This window comes from Macrosteles quadrilineatus, unplaced genomic scaffold (genome assembly GCF_028750875.1).
Source record: "Macrosteles quadrilineatus isolate MER2022 unplaced genomic scaffold, UCM_ALF_1.0 Scaffold_1__1_contigs__length_201487025, whole genome shotgun sequence".
Lineage (NCBI taxonomy): Eukaryota > Metazoa > Arthropoda > Insecta > Hemiptera > Cicadellidae > Macrosteles > Macrosteles quadrilineatus.
In genome coordinates, this window is record NW_026542594.1 from 49,872,939 (window position 1) to 49,893,109 (window position 20,171).

The following is a 20,171-nucleotide window of genomic DNA, read 5'->3' on the forward strand; positions in this document are numbered from 1 at the left end:
ACCATAAATTTAATTGTAACTAATGAGTTGTAGTATATATTGACATTTTCTATTTCATTGCGTGTCATTTTATAAACATATAACTTATTTTTAGCAAATTTCTTTTATAGGGAATAATCTATTGTTTAACCCTATACCGTAGATCTCATAGTAAGAAGACCTAGCCTTAGGACCCATTTACTTTTTCGTTCTGAGGTCCCCAGAGTCCAAAACACCATCCTATTGTGCAATGGGAACGCGGATTTTATATGGGTTTGGATTTTACGGGATAAAATAGGTTTTCTCTTTTTTTTACTCTTCAAACATACAGCATTGTACAGATTATATAATGTAGTTTATATAGTGTTCTAAATGCTGAAAGTAAACAAAAATTGTAAATTAAAATTCCCATTTTATTATCTTATTGAGATTCTCCATTTGATTATTCTCCAGAGCATTGATTATTCCCTATTAAGAATAAGCTGTTGTATTTTGCTTGTTTATGGATATAATTTGAAAAAAATTAGGCAATGTTTTTAATGTTGTCTAAGCAATCATTTTTTTACTAAAAAACACGCTTTAATGCACTTCCTGTAGCAGCAAACCTAGGTACTCATTAATTTTAATGATATTTAAATAGAGAATAAATATGACCAGTTTAATGTAATATTTAGTGAAACTCCAAACAGACAAATGGAAGTTCGCTTAATCTGCAGGTTGGCTGCGTTGCGAGGGTATTTTCAAACACCACGTTTGTCCTTAAAAATATGAAAATTATTTAATCCAATCCATAGTTTTGTGGGATCCGCACCAAAAGTGTAGGTTTTACCGAGAATTTTTTACAGAGAATTTTACCGAAGGAATAATGGCCTTGTCATTGACTAAGATCAGCTTTATTCTTAGTGATTTTATTAATTTCATTTGATTAATTGTATCAATCATTGTTTAAATTATGAAACCAATTCAAACCATTAACATGAACCTCAGATTTGTCGACGGATCATACTGTATATAAGACTCTGCAAGTCTGTAACATTGCTAGCCTCCAATATAAATTAACTGTACTTACTTAATATCGTTGCGGATGCAGCATTTTGTTAATGTAATGCACTTGAATAAGCTACTTTGTTGTACTTGTAGTTTCAATATTGAAAATTAGGAAATTCTTCATCTGCTGTTAAACTATCATCGTGTTTTATTATTACACTCCCTACAAACTGTATCTTTGACCCTTAGAAAATACGTTAAAAAGGTGTTATTAGCGTAAAAACACAAATTAAAAATAAGTTATAAGATTATAACTTTAGATATAATTAATGTAATGTTCGTGAAAGAAACATGATCTCACTTTCATCTGTATAAGTATTTTCTCACTGCAGCTATTCAGTTGGTATCCTTACATATTGTGCTCTGTCAATCTGAAAATTGTTGCCATTAAGCATGTTGCTAAATCCTGAGACGTAATCTCAGTACAAATACTCAGTACTCTGTATGTAAATCTGAGACACTAGGACAAACACTATAGTTACATGATTCAGACAGTCAGCCAGTTATTTGTCGACTACTGATAGGTTTCTGATAAATGACTGAGTACGGCTTCTATGCTGGCATCACGAGTAAACATCTGCAATGGTAGCTTTTGTCGTGTTGCATCAGTGTGGTTTGTATTAAAATTATTAATTAACTGGTATAACACTTCTTTTAATCATGTGTCATTGTATTGCGCATTTATATAATGGCTTAAGGCTTTGCTACAAGTTTTGGGATAAAGAGGTTAGTTTATGAACTACTAGCTTTCTTTTTATTGGACATTCCATAATCTCTGTGAGAAATCATATCTATGTGGGTGTTATATTAGTGCAAAAGATGGGTAATATGCAATGATTAAGATCAATTTTGATCCAAGAAATATTTGTATGGAAAACTGCACACTTTGCATTTTATTCCTACTATTTGTGTAACAATAATAAGTACCCGGAAGAATTACTCATAATATTATTCGGCTTATACTAGTATGTCCAAGTAGTGTAAATTTCCTATTCATACTTAGTACTTAGTATAAAGCTTTTGGGAATTCTCTTATGATCTAGGTTAGTTTCATGGCAGCATTAAACTTGATTTTAGATGATCACCCGACCAACCACTGGATGCAATTTTTTACTCTGTTAATTTCCATTTTTTATAAAGAGTAGAAGTTATCTATATACATATTCGGTTCAAAGGAATATTTACACTATTTGGCACTAAACCTATAAGAGATCGTTAGATATTAAGATTAGTTGTAGCTTCAAACCAATTGTTTCGTTTGTGGAAGCTATGTGTTTTTACTCCGAATGTAAGTTTTAATCTTTTTTTTTATTTGGGGGTTTGACTAAATCTAACCTTGGTATTGTTAAATATTGATTAGTAGATAAATGAATATTTTCTGAATTTAATTCTTTTCAAAATAAAGGGTATTGTGTATTTTGGAGAAGAAGTTCTATAAACTTTAAAAGTCCTTTTTACATGTATATATTTTCTTATTAAACAATTAAATATTGTAAAATATGTTTTCAACATACTTTACACCCTTGAGTCGATTCGTGAGACTCGTCATTCCTAGCACACACTGCGACTGTCAAAGCCTTTAACCCACCCAAGACCGATGTCTTAGATCAGTCCCAGAATCATCAGCCACTGAAAAGCCGCAATCACACCACGTACGTGCTTTGTAAATAGACAATCATAGAACACGTACGTTTTAGACCACGGATCAGCGAAGAAAAAGTTCGTGAACCCATGTTTAAAAATGTCACCTTCAAACAAGAAACTTCTGTCACTTAATTTACAGTCTACGGGTTGACTCTGTGAACGTGTAGGCGTTATGGGATGAAAGTAGCATTTTGTAAGTGTATTCCAGTTCGGCGGATCTACACAGTCGATTAGACTTATATTGCTTTCAAAGCAGGACAAATACCGAACAGTCTATTGATCGTATCAAATATGTTAAGGTATTGGAGGAATCATAAATGTAAAATGCATCAATTCCCACACGTACTGTAGACCTTTGTTTGTATCCACTGTTTATGTAAGTTTTGAAGTCCATTGTCACACTGCTGGCAGATTGAGGAATTAACACAAGTATTAATTATTTATAAGGTAGTTGTAATGGTGATGAACAATGTTAAAGAACACCACTTGGTGTTCATTACACTTTTATTCAACACTCATTCATGACTTTTATTCATAACAACTAATAAAACATTTTATATCATTAACTTAAACAGTTTTACTTAAAAAAAGTTTAGCCATTTAGCATGATACACAACTAGGCCCTTCCCTTTATGATTCATACTAGTGTCGATTATGAAATTTAATATTACCCATCGATAAATATTATCTCAAGAGCTTTAACGTCAAGTGTTTTCGAGTTCGCCGAAGGTGTTTGGTTTCCACTGAGTGAATGCTACAAAACTTCCGTATATAAGTAATTTCCTACGTACTACAGCTTCAAAACAACACTATGTAAGTACAAACTACTTCATTAAATGCATGCAGGATTAAATTTGACTGTCTTATCTTTAGAACTCAGTGGGTTTTAGTGGAATAAATCCTCTTTTAATGAGGCTGAGTCAATGTGCATACCTAAAACTGAAATTGGAGGAAATAACCGTTAGTATCAGTTAATTTATTGGTTTAGATAGTGTTTAACGCTATGCGAGCTTTTATAAGCGATGAGTAAATATAGACTCGATAAGAATGCAACTTGAACCAGTACTAAAAGAAAAACAAAGATCATAATAATTGTGATATCGATCAGTAGGCCTAAATCATGACAGATGTGGAAATTACAGCGGTGGTCAGATTTGGAGCCGGGTAGATGTGCCACCGTGGACTATCAAATCTCTGCCAAGTCTCCACCACAGCCACTCTGCCCCATAGCTCTTCCACAGGTGGCCTACTCTTCCTGTCTCTCATGGGAGGGGGGCTTCAGGTTTTACTTTATCTGGTAAAATAAAACTAAAAGTTACATCAATTGATAGTTAAACTCTCAACAAAGTAAGATGTTTTCATTGTAAACCCTATTTTTAATAAAAATAATAATTTTTATTTCTTTTTTTAAGCAGTCCAACTCAAAATTTACCACAGACATTGGATTGAAAAACAACTAATGAGACCAAGTGATATACAACTGCAATAATTCAAATTTATTCCGCGATGGACATGTTGATTTGGTCTGTAAAATACGAGCTGGATATACATGTCTCAACGTAGCTTTGAAGCGTGAACAAGTAATATTCTCTAACACACTTTCAAATGTTGTCTCTGCATAAGCATGCTTTGATAATAGTTAGTTAAACCTATTAAAAATGAAAACCCAATTTTAAAGAAAAAATCTTAAACAACCTGGTGTCTAAACAGTATAAGAAACCTTAAGCCAAATATAATGTAAAATAGACTACTATATTGATCATTTTATGTCATAAAACTACGTGCAATGTACCAAGCATCGCCATTTATAATTATAAAATGCGAGCTTTTAATTGAAATCATAGGAAAGGCTTCTTTGGCATTCCTCTAGTTATGTCATTGACTTTTGAATAATTAAGTAGACATCCCTTCTATATAGGACCAGTTGGAAAAAATTCTTTAGTAAAAAAAACATTATTGATTGTGCTACTCACAGAGATTGTTTGATTCTTCTCATATTTTTTACTATGATATTTGATGCGGCATAACGGACGCTGTACAATATAGTTATTGTTGTTTTTCTTTCAGTTTGGCTTGGTTGGTGTTTTAGCATAAATCAATAATTTACGTCCACACACTCTGTCGGAAGCTCAATTAATTTACAATAATATTTCTCTAAAACTGGCTACAACTTTCATTGTAGTCAATTCATAGTAAAAGTTTTTACTCTTCCTTATACATAATTGTAATTATCTATTCTGCTGCTTGATTTATCAATGAAACATGACAGTGTTTGCTGCATTATTATTATAATGTTGTTGTGCTCCCTGACCCCTGTAGGGCAGCTCGAGTGTTCTACTTTCTACTGTGCATCACGACAGTTACACTGCAAACCTTCGCCATTCATTGGCCTCACTGGGGAAGATGTCCTGACCTATCTGTCAAGCAGGACTTTAGTCTTATTGCTGTAAGTTTTCAACATAATTACATTTTTCTTTAGTATTATGTTTGATTTTTTGTAAACGTTTAGTAGCGTATCTTAGTATTGATACAACTTAAGGTGTTTTTGTACAGTATTTGCTACAAAGTTTAATTTTAACGAATTTCCCTATGGGGAAAGTAGCTATTACCGTTGGTGGCACGGTAAGACCTGGAGCGGGGATTGATATACATTTTTCCATTTTGATGTCCCTAGAGACTAAAAACACTATTCGTTCAAATGTTTATACATATATAAAAATTTGAACGAATCCGGGATCGGGGATAATTTTTGACACTTCTGATATTTTTCTCACCATCCTTGGACCTTAAGCTTTAAAATGAATCCTCAACAGCCATGCTACCTTTTTCCTAGCTTGAGATATTTCGTGGGGACCAATTCGCTTACGGAATTAAATATACCGGGTGTTTTTTTTTTTTTTTACTTGCACCTTTATTTATGTAAAAACCGCAATAGATAGAAATATGCAGTTTGCGGGAATCATTTATTGACGTAGGGGGCCCAATTGTTTTGAATTCAACGTTACATTCACATTACCCCCCCTTTCCGCCCCGGCCCCCAACTTAATTTTTTTTAAATAGCAAGGTACCCCTTATGACATATCAAATGAAAGAGCATGAAAAAAGAAAATGTTTGGTGAAAAAAAATTGAAAATCGGCTCATGAATTTGTGAAATAATCCCCCCCTTTCCCCCTAACAATAACTTTTTTCATAGCAAGGTACCCCTTGTGACATATCACATGAAAAATGAATTCCACCAAACATTTTCTTTTTTCATGCTCTTTCATTTGATATGTCACAAGGGGTACCTCCCTATAAAAAAAGGTTATGGGTAGGGGGAAAGGGGGTGATTATCTCACAAATTCATGAGCCGATTTTTAATTTTTTCACCAAACATTTTCTATTTTCATGCTCTTTCATTTGATATATCACAAGGGGTACCTTTTGGGGCAGGGGGAAAGGGGGGGAACGTGAATGTAACGTTGAATTCAAAACAATTTGGCCCCCTACGTCAATAGATGATTCCCGCAAACTGCATATTTCTATCTATTGCGGTTTTTACATAACTAAAGATGCAAGTTACAAAAAAAAAACACCCTATACAAAATAGATATAATAGCCCTAGCGTATCAAACCATTAAACGTGGGCGGCAAGTTTGCTACACATATCATCTCCTTGCACATTCAAAACTCCTTGCATCTAGACTGTCACATTCGGCTTAAACTACACACCTAGTAGGCTATTCGTCTTTAATAATAGTAATAATGATGATAAGAAAAATGAACATGCCAATGATTGTAAACAAACATATGAGACTCCACAACTGAATTTTAGGAGCAATGTACTAGAGTTGAGGAGTCTCATATTTTTGTTGAGATTTTTAAGGATATTTTTTAAGGAAGAGCTGGGATTTACAATGAAAACTTCAATTTTTTGAAAATTCTAATGATATACCATTAATTAAGACAAATATAATTAAAAATAACCCCGCCGCAGCAAACCTGCAGACTAAGCGAATTTCCATTTGACTGATTGGATTTACACTGAAATGACTACTTAAAAATATAACATTTATTCTCGATTTAAATAGAATTAGATTAACAAGTACTTAGATTTGCTGCATCAGGGAGGGTAAAACTGTTTTTTTTTTTTTTTTTTTGTAAAATGTGAATAGTTAGTAAGAAATCAAAACATTTTCCAAATTTGATCAAAATATGTTCATAAACAAGCAAACTACAACAGTTTACTTATTCTCCATAAGAATAACATGGGAATTTTAAATTTACAATTTTTTGGAATTTTTTTCGTAACCATTAGGCGCATAATAACGCTTCAATATACTAAATTATTTGTTTTTTTAAGCTCTACAAAATGGTTTGGAAAGAAATTGCTAAATTTTATGTTTTTTGGGTCAAAAATGGGAAAAGCCTATTTTTACCCCATAAAACCCCCCGTAAACCCCCGTTCCCATGGTCCGATCATGTTGGATCGCGAACTCGTTCGAATAAACGTACGTTTACACGTTTGTACCAAAATTCATCAAAATCGGATCATTTTTGCTCGAGTTATCGTGCTGACGGACACACACACACACACACACACACACACACACATATATATATATGAATTTGAACGGATGGTGTTTTTGGCCTCTAGGGACCTCAAAACGAAAAAAAAATCGGTCCCGCGTCCAGGTCTTACCATGAGTACTACGGTAATAGCTTATTCCCTATATGGGAAATTCGCTAAAATCATATTACATCAACATAATGCATGATTAATCTGTGTACCTATGTGGACCTCTGCCGTGCCAACTTTACTTCAAAGTAATCTGTAATGAGAGAAGTTGTCATTTGTTTTATAACAAAATTTTCAGTTAACAAAATATATCACCACGTTTATCACGTTATCACAAAGAGAAAATGTCAATTATTCTTGTCCAAGTACGAGTAATTGGACTTTCTACTACTGACTGATAATGGAGAACTACTACAGTGAAACTTTATTTAAAATGCTAACAAATAAATACAATATTTACAGTACAAAGGTCCGTGGTTCGAGCAAGCTGGTTATAACACTGAGTCTGTGGAGGGAGACAAGAGATGTGTCTCAGCTCTGTACTACATAGACGACGACATGTTCTACGTACAAAACCGCGGGATCGACAACAGGTAACAATTAAATAGCCAGAGCTGTATTACAACAACTTAACATCATAGACAAGAGATGTGTCTCAGCTCTGTACTACATAGACGACGACGTGTTCTACGTACAAAACCGCGGGATCGACAACAGGTAACACTTAAATAGCCAGAGCTGTATTACAACAACTTAACATCATAGACAAGAGATGTGTCTCAGCTCTGTACTACATAGACGACGACGTGTTCTACGTACAAAACCGCGGGATCGACAACAGGTAACACTTAAATAGCCAGAGCTGTATTACAACAACTTAACATCATAGACAAGATATGTGTTTCAGCTCTGTACTACATAGACGACGACGTGTTCTACGTACAAAACCGCGGGATCGACAACAGGTAACACTTAAATAGCCAGAGCTGTATTACAACAACTTAACATCATAGACAAGAGATGTGTTTCAGCTCTGTACTACATAGAAGACGACGTGTTCTACGTACAAAACCGCGGGATCGACAACAGGTAACACTTAAATAGCCAGAGCTGTATTACAACAACTTAACATCATAGACAAGAGATGTGTCTCAGCTCTGTACTACATAGACGACGACGTGTTCTACGTACAAAACCGCGGGATCGACAACAGGTAACACTTAAATAGCCAGAGCTGTATTACAACAACTTAACATCATAGACAAGAGATGTGTCTCAGCTCTGTACTACATAGAAGACGACGTGTTCTACGTACAAAACCGCGGGATCGACAACAGGTAACACTTAAATAGCCAGAGCTGTATTACAACAACTTAACATCATAGACAAGAGATGTGTCTCAGCTCTGTACTACATAGACGACGACGTGTTCTACGTACAAAACCGCGGGATCGACAACAGGTAACACTTAAATAGCTAGAGCTGTATTACAACAACTTAACATCATAGACAAGAGATGTGTTTCAGCTCTGTACTACATAGAAGACGACGGGTTCTACGTACAAAACCGCGGGATCGACAACAGGTAACACTTAAATAGCTAGAGCTGTATTACAACAACTTAACATCATAGACAAGAGATGTGTCTCAGCTCTGTACTACATAGACGACGACATGTTCTATGTACAAAACCGCGGGATCGACAACAGGTAACACTTAAATAGCCAGAGCTGTATTACAACAACTTAACATCATAGACAAGAGATGTGTCTCAGCTCTGTACTACATAGACGACGACATGTTCTACGAGTACACTAAGAGTAACACTAAGAGTCCTTGGAGCCTAGACGTTCTAACTCATAAAACAAATAAAGAGAAACAAAGAAAATTTATAATCTTACAGTATGATATACAGTATATTTAAATTACAACCACTCTGGTGTTAGAAAAAAATATTTTGGACGCTAAATAACTCTTCTGCGGATGTTTGAAATTAATGAAAATAACATTGCCCTTATGGCGGCAAATCCAAGATGGCCGTTAGTTTCCATGGATTCCCTTGAAGAATAATTAAAAACTACAAAGGACATTTTTAATCCCATAGTTTACTAGATATTTAAATTATAATCACTTTAGTGTTTGAAAAAATATTTTTGTGCTATAAATAACTCTTCAACACATTGTGGAGCTCAGACTCCACAACCTGATATACCCAACTCAAATGTCCCGCCAAACAACACAGGACCGGGCTCACGCATGCGCGGCGGTCAAGTGAGGTCAGTTTACGTTGGTGTTGCTGATGTCGAACAAGATGGGTGAGTGGTAGGAGTCTGAGAATATGTAAGGCCCTCACGAGAGGTATGGTGTGAGATATGTAAATACTCCAGATTTCTTTAAATTTACAATACTGATGTTTTCAGATTCTGTAGTCCAAAATAGCTATCTTATTTCTACCGCCACCTTTTAATTTAAATATTGATTCAATTCTTAGTTCACGTTTTGTCCAGTTATCCGATTAAAATTATTGCATATATTGAAAGACCATTGTGTTTCTGTAGTTAAAATGGTTCTGTTAGTATTAATAATCATCAAAGCTGGCTCTTTGGGCCTGTGATTAGCGGCAAATTGTCTCATCCGGTTAAATATAAGGATACAGTTGTCGTTTCCTACACGAACGGTTTGGTCGTTGTAGTCAATCAAACGACCACAATCGCACAAATGTAGCATAAATATAAATACGTCACAAGCTGTTTGCAATCATCCAAGCTTGTCCCTAGCCACCAAGGACTCTTAACAACTTTACAAAGGAGACAAGCGATGTGGCTCCACACTGCTTTAAGTATACCGTTACCTCTCAGCTTACATATCCCATGCCTACTAGATTCTTCTATATGGATATGTTATATACATATCTGTTTAAAACTGACAAGACCGTTAAAAGTTTCAATAATAGTTTGATCTACATAATGTACTTGTAACATGTTCCAGGAACAACAAATGGGGTGGAGTCAATGGAACGGCTAAGTTCACGAATCCGGCAAAAAAAGAAGCTAAGCTAACCGTATCTTTCAAATTTGGCTGTATGTACATAACTATTAATAGCTCATTATTTATTTTTTTTTTTTTATTCACTAAACACGTCTTTTTGTTACCTATTACATAATTTCAGTATCTGTGTTCAAATTAATACAATAAAGCTACGAGTTGAATAGAATAATTCCACATTTGTATCAAACGAGCTTTTGTTTCCGTACAAAAAAGGTCATTAAATAACATCATAAAAAATGAACTACACTTAGTTAAACCATGACAAAATTGTTAACAGCAATGAATGAGCCAGTAGAGAGGTGTTGATTCCTACGATCTTAGAGAACCCTCGATATATAGCCATGAGTATCATAAGCTATTACAGTAATTACTTGCCCGGGGGAAGGTTAATGTTTAAACTGACATTAACATTGACCCTAATTATCTTCACAATCTCAATATATTATCAGGAGCGTATCCCTTCGGTCCTCTACAGCAAATACTAGCAAAAAACTATATTAATCTTATACAGGGTGTTCATTTGAAAACTTTCCATATCTGTTGTGTGCAAAGGTAAGGCTTTTAACACTTGTTTGTTCTCATTTCCCCCTAATTTGGACATGCCAAATCCAATAAAATTATTTTCAATTTTGAAAAATGCCCCAAAAGGGCCCAATTTGGGGGGTAGGGGTGCTTTTTGAGAAATTTTCAAATGTAAACATGGGTTGTGTGATACATCAATTTAAAGGTCTAATCACCCCGATCATTTTGGTGCAAAAAAAGTTTAATTATCTTTAACCGTATTTACAGGGTGGGTCAAAACGTTTTAAAAAAGGACTTTGAAGTTAAGTACCGTATTACCCTAACTACTGAACGGAACAGCGCCAAATTTCTTTCCAAGCTTATTCTTGAGCTACTCTTTAAGATAACTTGTAGTAAGGGCATTTTCCAAGTTATTTTCTAATTTTTAAAAAATCTCAAATTTTAAGAATAAAAGAAAGCTGAAAACTCAAAATTCTTAAATAGCAAGGTATAACAAATTTCATACCACGTGAAAGGTCCTTTTTTAACAAACATTTTACGTTTTAAGTTTTCTTTCTATCTCTTACCGTTTAAAAATTGCAGTAGAAAAACATAATTTGCTGTGGTAAAATTGTAACTAGTTTTCTAATAAAACAGCCAAAATTCGTCTCTAGACACATTAAATGGTGCAATAACTGAAGGAAACAATTCATAATTATTTTTAGGCAGATAGGCAAACTAGTCATTACGTTTTACTTTGTGAGAAACAAGTTTTATAGCTGATGAGAAAAACCCAAGCGTGGGCCGCTTTCTGTAGTACCATTGACTAGTCAATGGTAGTACTAATTTCAAAAGTACCATTTCCTGTAGTACCTAATCAAATATGGTGTAAACTTAAAAAAATATACTTTATTTTACTTATTGGTCATAACAAAAGTGTTCCAGGATAACTGCAAAGTGTTTAACAATAGATATCCAGGTATAACCTTGAGTCATATGGCTGTAAATGATTTAGTTAGGAAGTTTTCTGAAACTGGCTCAGTTACCAATGAGAAAAGAACAGGATGAAGGGTCCAAGATGAATTCTGACACACGTAAAAGTAGTCGATCAATTTGTTATGAATCCTACTACATCGTTGAACAAAGTGCAATGTGTTTTATTAGAAAACTAGTTATAATTTTACCATGGAAAATTATGTTTTTCCACTGCAATTTTTAAACGGTAAGAGATAGAAAGAAAACTTAAATACGTAAAATGTTTGTTAAAAAAGGACCTTTCACGTGGTATGAAATTTGTTATACCTTGCTATTTAAGAATTTTGAGTTTTCAGCTTTCTTTTATTCTTAAAATTTGAGATTTTTTAAAAATTAGAAAATAACTTGGAAAATGCCCTTACTACAAGTTATCTTAAAGAGTAGCTCAAGAATAAGCTTGGAAAGAAATTTGGCGCTGTTCCGTTCAGTAGTTAGGGTAATACGGTACTTAACTTCAAAGTCCTTTTTTAAAACGTTTTGACCCACCCTGTAAATACGGTTAAAGATAATTAAACTTTTTTTGCACCAAAATGATCGGGGTGATTAGACCTTTAAATTGATGTATCACACAACCCATGTTTACATTTGAAAATTTCTCAAAAAGCACCCCTACCCCCCAAATTGGGCCCTTTTGGGGCATTTTTCAAAATTGAAAATAATTTTATTGGATTTGGCATGTCCAAATTAGGGGGAAATGAGAACAAACAAGTGTTAAAAGCCTTACCTTTGCACACAACAGATTATGTTAAAAAACTTTTGCAAAACTTATGATAGCTAGCCTGACATACTACTGGAACGTATTGCACGCGGTTGGTACCAATTGAAAGATATTTGTCTGTACATTTTCCCATTTTGCTACGATTTAAGATATTACTCGATTAAGTGTTATAAAAACGAAAATTTAAATCTCTTTTGACTCTCAATTGAACATGGGGTAAAATTTTAAGTCTATTAAGAGTGAGATCTGGAGTTCTATTGGACCGATTTACATGCAGGTTGTGTTAAAAGAAAGGTAATCTTATATACTGTATTTAAAAAGTTGCAAAACTTATGACAGCTAGTCTGACCATACTACTGGTCCGAATTGCGCATGAATTAAGAAAGGTTATCGGTCCTTTATGTGTAGGTTTTATTTGAATTTTGAGAATTTTTATGCTAATTTGGTCAAAAATGGATATTCTACTTTTCTTATAGAGATTTAACTTAGGGCTAATCCTATATATTAATAGACAAGCATGTTTATTGAAAACCTATTTACTTAGCTCCTGTGCATCGCAGGGACAATCTACGCATACTATTAGGAAAATATTTGCCTGTAAATTTGGAGATTTGAAAAATAAGCACAACAATTATTTTAAACTAAAAAAATAACATAGGCCTTATGGGTTGCCATGTTGGTGACGAAATAACAACAAAATATAAACAGAAAACCAAAATATATGGAATAAATTCCAATCACATGTTTTACTTAAAGCGTGGGGTGAAAATACAGGTTTGCACAATACATACTTTGGTCGAGCTTTCGACCATGGAGCGGATCTAGTAAGTAACTAACACTATAAACTTGGTCTTAAGTGTCAGACCGTGTTCCAAACATACACTAATAACGCTTCGGCCTTATTACCGATAGGTGTAGATAGGGGCAGATAGGGTACAGTGTAGTATCAGATCAGATCAGGTGTCTGGTATTGTAGATTTTACCAGATTCAGCTGATCGCCCAATGCAAATCTAATGGAAATTACAAGTTACAAGTTGTAACTTGTAGTTTATTATAAAATGGGCCCCAGGTTGTATTGTATGCTACACGAGCATCGTCCGTATATCGGACCAAAGCTTCTGTGCGCGCGACCGGCGCGACCAGATCTGGTCGAGTCTAGACGAGGGGAGTTGGTGGGTGTACTTTTGTGAAAACATTTTAGTCTTGCTACTCACTCGACCCTACCCCCAGCACTGCCAATAGCCGGTCCGGTACCCGTTTCGGCTAGTAGCGACCCGTCCACGCGCACAGAAGTTTTGGCCGAACTGTAACTGTTGCAGGGTTGACTGTGAACGGCCCCTACTGGGTGTTGGACACCGACTACAACACGTACTCCGTCGTTTATACTTGTGAAAACTTCTTGTTTCTATTTCATCATTGTAAGTGATCATTTTTTAACAATATTCCTAGCCTTCTAGTCATTATCAAGAAGAAAATCAAGTATATTTTATTTTGATAAACCTTGTATTACCAACATAAAATATTTATTTTTATATCGCTCGCTACATGTACACTTTTTTGGGTTGTAGCATACCTTCGATCAAAGTCTAATACGTTTTCTACAATATCCAAACGAAAGTTCAAAGCATAAAATTTAATACTGCTTTGGTTTTTTTGTGACATTATAATTTAAATGTTCAGTTAAAGTACAGTTCAGTAATGCCTGTGCAACTCTGTAATAGCACTGAAGTCACATTCAATATTTTCGGCTAGATTTTAAATTTGTAGCTTTATAACACTGAAAGAAATCTAAAATCAAGTATAATATCGTGTGCACAATAAGCTGGTCCAGCTGCGATGCAATCCCATGGTCACTTGCCTGGCTCTCTCGTAAAATCAAGTATAATATCTTACCAATATCAATTATCTCAGCAAATTAACTGGTAAACTAGGATGCATGCAGAGTTGTATAAATGTTTGTACGTCGTAAACTTATTTTTTTTCATTTTTTAAGATATCCATAACCACTAACACTTAATTGAGATTCTCTGTGATGTGGATAGCTCCGAACTTTTCATATTAAGATGTTAATGCGATTAAAAGTTTAGTCCACCAAATTTTTTAGATTATCAGTGCAATCATTGGCATAGTTTTTAAATATACCCTTAGATTTATAAAGCAAACTAATCAATTCAAATTCTTTACTTTATTTCAGATACGGTGTGGCTTCTTAGTCGCAACAGGTCTCTCTCGACGGTTACTCAACAACAGCTGTTCTACAACGCCACCTACTCAGTCCTCACCGAACGTAAATTACCATCAGCTCTCATTCAGAAAGCTGACCAAACAAATTGCAATGTTTAAAAATACATAGTTTATTACTTGTTTTGCCACAGATGATTAAAGCAGCTAATATCATACGTCGTGTTTTCATAGTTTTTATTGTAAGTCTAAAGTACGAAGTCTAAGTAAGAATTGCACTTTTCATATTTTAATACGTACTCATGAACACATTAATTCGATTGTAAAACAAAGATTTTAGATTTATAATTAATTGTTTACCTTAGTTTTAAGTTTATACTATGGTATGGAAATTTGTAAACTTGGCAATATTTTAAACAAATAAATCCAAATATGAAACATGAATCAAGCGATGTCAACCATACAGATAAATGTAATACAGTGCAATATTGGTAATCTATACTTATTTAATACGCAAGCAGGTTTTTTGTGGCAATTACTCCTCCCTAATTACTTAACCGATTGACATGTTTTTGGTATCATAATTATACCAAAAACATGTCAATCGGTTAAGTAGTTCCATGGTTAAGTAGTCCATTGGAAAGAGCGTAACGTGAAGTTGTGCAGGAAACTTTCATTTTAGAGAAATAATTAAAGAGTGAGGCCCTGGGCTCTTTAAAGTTTCGTATTTCTCCATAAGATTTACATGGGAAACAAAAATTGTTTATGAAACTCCAGCTGTTGTCAGAAATTAAAAGTGAGAAGAAGAACATATGTTAATTGTAAACAGTCAATAAGTTTCCTAATTTAATAAGTTTGCTACAAACATTTAATGACTTGGTTGAAATTAAATCTATAAGTATAAAAGAGGATGTTTGTATATATATATATATATATATATATGTATATATATATATATATATATATATATATATATATATATATATTGTTTGGCAGTGATAAACTCAGACACCGCTTAACCGATTGCCACGAAACTTGGTACATACGTGTAGAATTTCATGGAATAGGTTTATACACCATCAATTTCGTGATCCGTCCAATCGGCTCCACCCCAGTGGCTCTGGAGTTTCCCATGTTAACCTTATGAGAAATGGAATTAATGAATCTTAACAGCTGTTTCAATTAAACAAGTTGGTTCTGTTCTATGATGTTCAATAGCATTAAAGTTACAAGGATTACCAACAGGGTGCAGCACTATTATTTCTTTTACATTTATGACAACAGCTAATTTGCAACCAAAAGGTGAGTGAGCATAGCGAACGAACTTCAACATGGAGGTGAGTTAGCGTAGTGAACGAGCTAACCTAAATGCAAGTGAGCGTAGCGAACGAGCTAACATGAAGGCAAGTGAGCGCGGCGAACGAGCTCCAACCTAAAGGTGAGTGAGCGTAGCGAACGAGCTCCAACCTAAAGTAGAGTGAGCGTAGCGAACGAGCTCCAACCTAAGGGTGAGTGAGCGTAGCGAACGGACTTCAACCAGGACGTGATTTAGCCGAATAGAAAGACCAAAAATATTGTCTACCCACTAGCATTAATATAAAAGCAATAATAAAGAATCGGTCATCCTTTGTACTATATGTGTTTCATTAGTTGTCGTCCGTATTTTAATTTAGTTATAAGCACTTCATATACAATAAGACAATTAAACGTTACGGTACTTAAATTATAAATAGTCAAAGGCAAGACAACGTCTGCCGGGTTCAGCTAGTACTTACTATTTGAATTTGTATTGGTGTAAATTTTACAATGGGAAAAATCGAGAGAACCTGGATAAATTGATATACTAAAAAGAAAACTGAATTAACACTGTACTGCATTTCTTATTTATCATTAAAAGAGCCGATTTGCAAACTATGGAAACATAGGAAAGTCATAAAACACCACCAAGGAAAATAAATAAAAAAATGTGTTTTTTTTTAGAATTTATAATCGTTATTATGGACAACCTAATGCGGCTATGAGTAAGGCTATTTGTAGAAAACACTAAAAACAAGATCAGCTTTTGAAAAATGATAAGATATTTACAAGAAATTGTGATTATATCATCGAACTGTTATGTACATCATGAGTATTTCCATAATCTTTGAGTCGAATCTTTTAAAGTCATCAGAAATTAATTATGACTGTTATTCGTTTTAAAAACACGCCTGTAATACTTGGCAATTGCTCGAATTCGAGCAACAGGGACACTAGTATCTCATGAATATATCAAATATAGTCAACAGTTTCAGTACAGGTGATTGTGAGATTATGCATTAAAATATACCTTGAGGCCTCCAAATAACATCGTATCATTCGTTATAGTGAGGAATGTAACCTCAACATTACTGCAGATGGCGGATTCTTCTTTTATAAAAACAGCTTCTGTTACATTTGCCAGCAAAGGGGGAGTGTTTTTTTTTATTCGTATTTCTTGGAGTTTTGATATCTATCGTACCTAACTCTTTTTTAGTTTATACCTCCAGTTTCTATATCATTAGGAAAATCTTCCCTTTTGGTTCTAAAAATGTATGCATTTTGGATTTGAACTGTATTGGAATAAGTGTTTAATATTGCCATAAGCTTTCATTTATTTAGTTCCACGCCTCTTAAATCTGTTAAAATCTAGCCACATATTGTTTTGGTGAACAATGTTGTTGGTGCCATTATTTTGGACATATTTTAATATAAAGTAATAATTACAGAATGTAACCTCACTGAACAAGTCCGGACTGTCTACATATTGTTGATGCAACCATGACTCACCAGTTGAAACCCAACCCTAAATAAGAAGTCACTTTTTTTGTAAGAGTATATTGGTGGCCATCATTCAAAATTTGTTTTAATATGACGTTGGTTCATGTAGTCAATGAAGTTAAAAACTGCTTACGAACGTTTTTGAGCTTCTTAGCTGGAAACAAAATAAGTTAGTTCTTTGTCCTTTTAGATCAAAGTCATTGTTGTTTATTTTAAAAGTTGGAGGTCCTGAAGTTTAAGTTCAAGTTTAAGTTGGCGGTTTGATATTATGAAGACCTATTACGATTTTAGGAATAATATATTACTCATCTGATTTATTTATCTTATTTAATTATCTAACGTATTTATCTGACCTTGCTGGAGGGTGAGGACTGCTGATCGCATTTTGTCCGGAATATTATGTCTCAAGTCGACGAGGAAACTATCTACATCGGATCGCAGTCAAGGTCGTGTAAGAAATGAACGGATAGACACGGAGTAAGCCCTTCGGACGTAGGAAAATTTGGTTAGTTCTGACGAAGTGCGGCAAAAGTTCCCAGGCTAGTGACCGAAGAGTAAAGGAGGTATTTATTGGGTAGTATTTGTGTTAAACCCGTTGGAGTCCCACGCTACAGGCCTGCCACCTGTATGCGTAAATGCTTTTTCCCAGCTCTCCCTCAACAACAAAAGATTGCTTATTTATCTAATTTGCTCTTCCAATATAGTGATTTTCTGTTCAATATTTACACAGGCCTATGAACAAAATAAATACTTAACGTAAATAGGTTATACTGTCAAATAGTTTCATAGTTTTCAGAGTGAGATGGGTAGACGAGAGGGTACAATGTTTCTATTAAAATCAGAACGTGTTTTTTGCCTCACTCAATCAATAGGATTTTAATTATTGGTGCTTGGCACAAAAGATCTATGTTAGATAGTAACCATAGACTAGCCAACACAAGTAGACTTCTTATCCCATTGTTAACTGTGAAGATTATGTTTAAGTCTATTAGGGCGGGTTTCTGAGTCAGGTATTAGCGCTAGTCTTAGACTAAAGCTCATTTTAGTACTGGACTAAGAAAAATATCTTTCTGATTCGAGTACTTATAAGTCAGCGACTAATCTTAGTCAAGAACTAGTTTTTAATTCTGAACTAAAGAAATTATGCTTTAGTCCACGGACTAAAACAAGATAGATTTTAATCCTGCATATGGGTAGGATTAATTTTAGTTGTCCACTTTTAACCTAAGCCATTTTTGTGTGTTAAAGTTGAAGGTGATTATCATGATTTTTACCGTTTTCGTGGGCCGCGAATTCGTCGTGAGCGGGAAAACAATCCATTTGATGACTTAAGTGAGGATGAATTCAAGGATATGTATAGATTTTCAAAAAACTCTGTGAGATAATAAAATATAAGAGAATAAAATAAAATACTAAATAAAGTTTTAAATAGTTTGTAAATATATTTGTAAATAGTTTAGGGGTTTATCTTGTGCAGACCTCATCCAGAGACCTTTTTCTCATAAAAGTTGTAATATTTCATTTCATACATTCATCATTTAGTATTAAGTTTCTTAAAATATGTTAATTTTGTTCATACACCGCTTTATAATTTCCTTGTCTTAAATCACTCATCAGAAAGTCATCCAGATCTATAATGATAGGGCTGGCCTAGTATTCATTTTAACTTATTTATACAATTAACTTAAAAAAAATAGGATGAAACACCAATCCTAACTTTAAAATTTTACGAAACAACTAGTTTATAATAATAATAAAATATATTACAATGATAAATGAATTAAAACAGATATAACCTCAAAACCAAGGTTTGACTAGTGGTTTGACCGAGATCGTTGTTTTCATGTTTTGTTTACTATTTCAGAGCAGTGGGAACATCAAACTGACAGTGTTGCCAGCACGGCGGCACAAATTACCCTACATTTCCCTTGAAAATCATGAGCTCTTTTAATCTCTGACTAAACTAAGTACCCGCGTTAAATTAGTCCGTGTGTCCTTAATCCTTGACTCAGAAAGTGAATTTTTAGTACATGACTAATTTTAATCCATGACTAGCCTAGTTCTGGACTTATAAATCCCTGACTCAGAAACCCGCCCTTAGTGTCCGTGTCCGCGGATGCTAGTGTTGACGAAATTTTGTTTTTGTTGTTTTATGATTTTCGTTTTATTGTTTGGTTATATAATTTGTTTGGTAAAAGTTATTTTATATTTAGATTTTTTATTTGGTTAAACGATGTTTTAATTAACTAAACTACACTAGCGGCACCAGACCGAACTAACAATAACATTTTATTCAGCTGATCCATAAGGATGACAAATCTACTGGGCCGCTTTCCCCAAATCAAGTTTAACTCTGATCGCGGTTTAAACTCTAGTTTAACCTCAAATTCACTTTCCCCAAAATAAATTCTCCGTTTAAACTAGGTTTAAGTTAACCCTCCTGGGGGAGGCCGGTTAACTGCAGATCTATGGGTTAAACCAAGTAGTGGGGTCGTATAGCTGCATATAGTGGCAGAATATTTCAGTTCTGGCAGACAGGCTGCAATTTTAGGTGGTTATAGTATACAAGTTTCTGAACCTAAAACCGCCCAGACCCCAATTTTTAAGGACCTCGGTCGTCCGTAATGACGTCATCAAAATGGCGGCCGTAAGAGGATGCTGG

At 34.3% G+C, this 20,171-nt stretch overlaps 1 protein-coding gene across 1 annotated transcript; it reads left to right on the forward strand.

Annotated features, from left to right (window-relative positions):
* Positions 1–3,797: 3,797 nt before the first annotated feature.
* On the forward strand, positions 3,798–15,208 carry LOC128996797 (apolipoprotein D-like). The gene is made up of 6 exons (XM_054422275.1): positions 3,798–3,967; positions 4,990–5,116; positions 7,692–7,822; positions 10,218–10,309; positions 13,852–13,950; positions 14,727–15,208. Exons 1-6 carry the CDS (start codon positions 3,798–3,800, stop codon positions 14,873–14,875), a joined length of 768 nt encoding a protein of 255 aa, XP_054278250.1. The 3' UTR covers positions 14,876–15,208.
* Positions 15,209–20,171: the final 4,963 nt, after the last annotated feature.

Excerpts from the sequence above, each read along its gene's own strand:
- LOC128996797 (XM_054422275.1), top strand. The coding sequence starts at position 3,798 with ATGTGGAAATTACAGCGGTGGTCAGATTTGGAGCCGGGTAGATGTGCC. Across the intron at positions 3,968-4,989 it reads TTCAGGTTTTACTTTATCTG|GGCAGCTCGAGTGTTCTACT; the intron begins GTAAAATAAAAC and ends TGACCCCTGTAG. Across the intron at positions 10,310-13,851 it reads CGTATCTTTCAAATTTGGCT|GGTTGACTGTGAACGGCCCC; the intron begins GTATGTACATAA and ends TAACTGTTGCAG.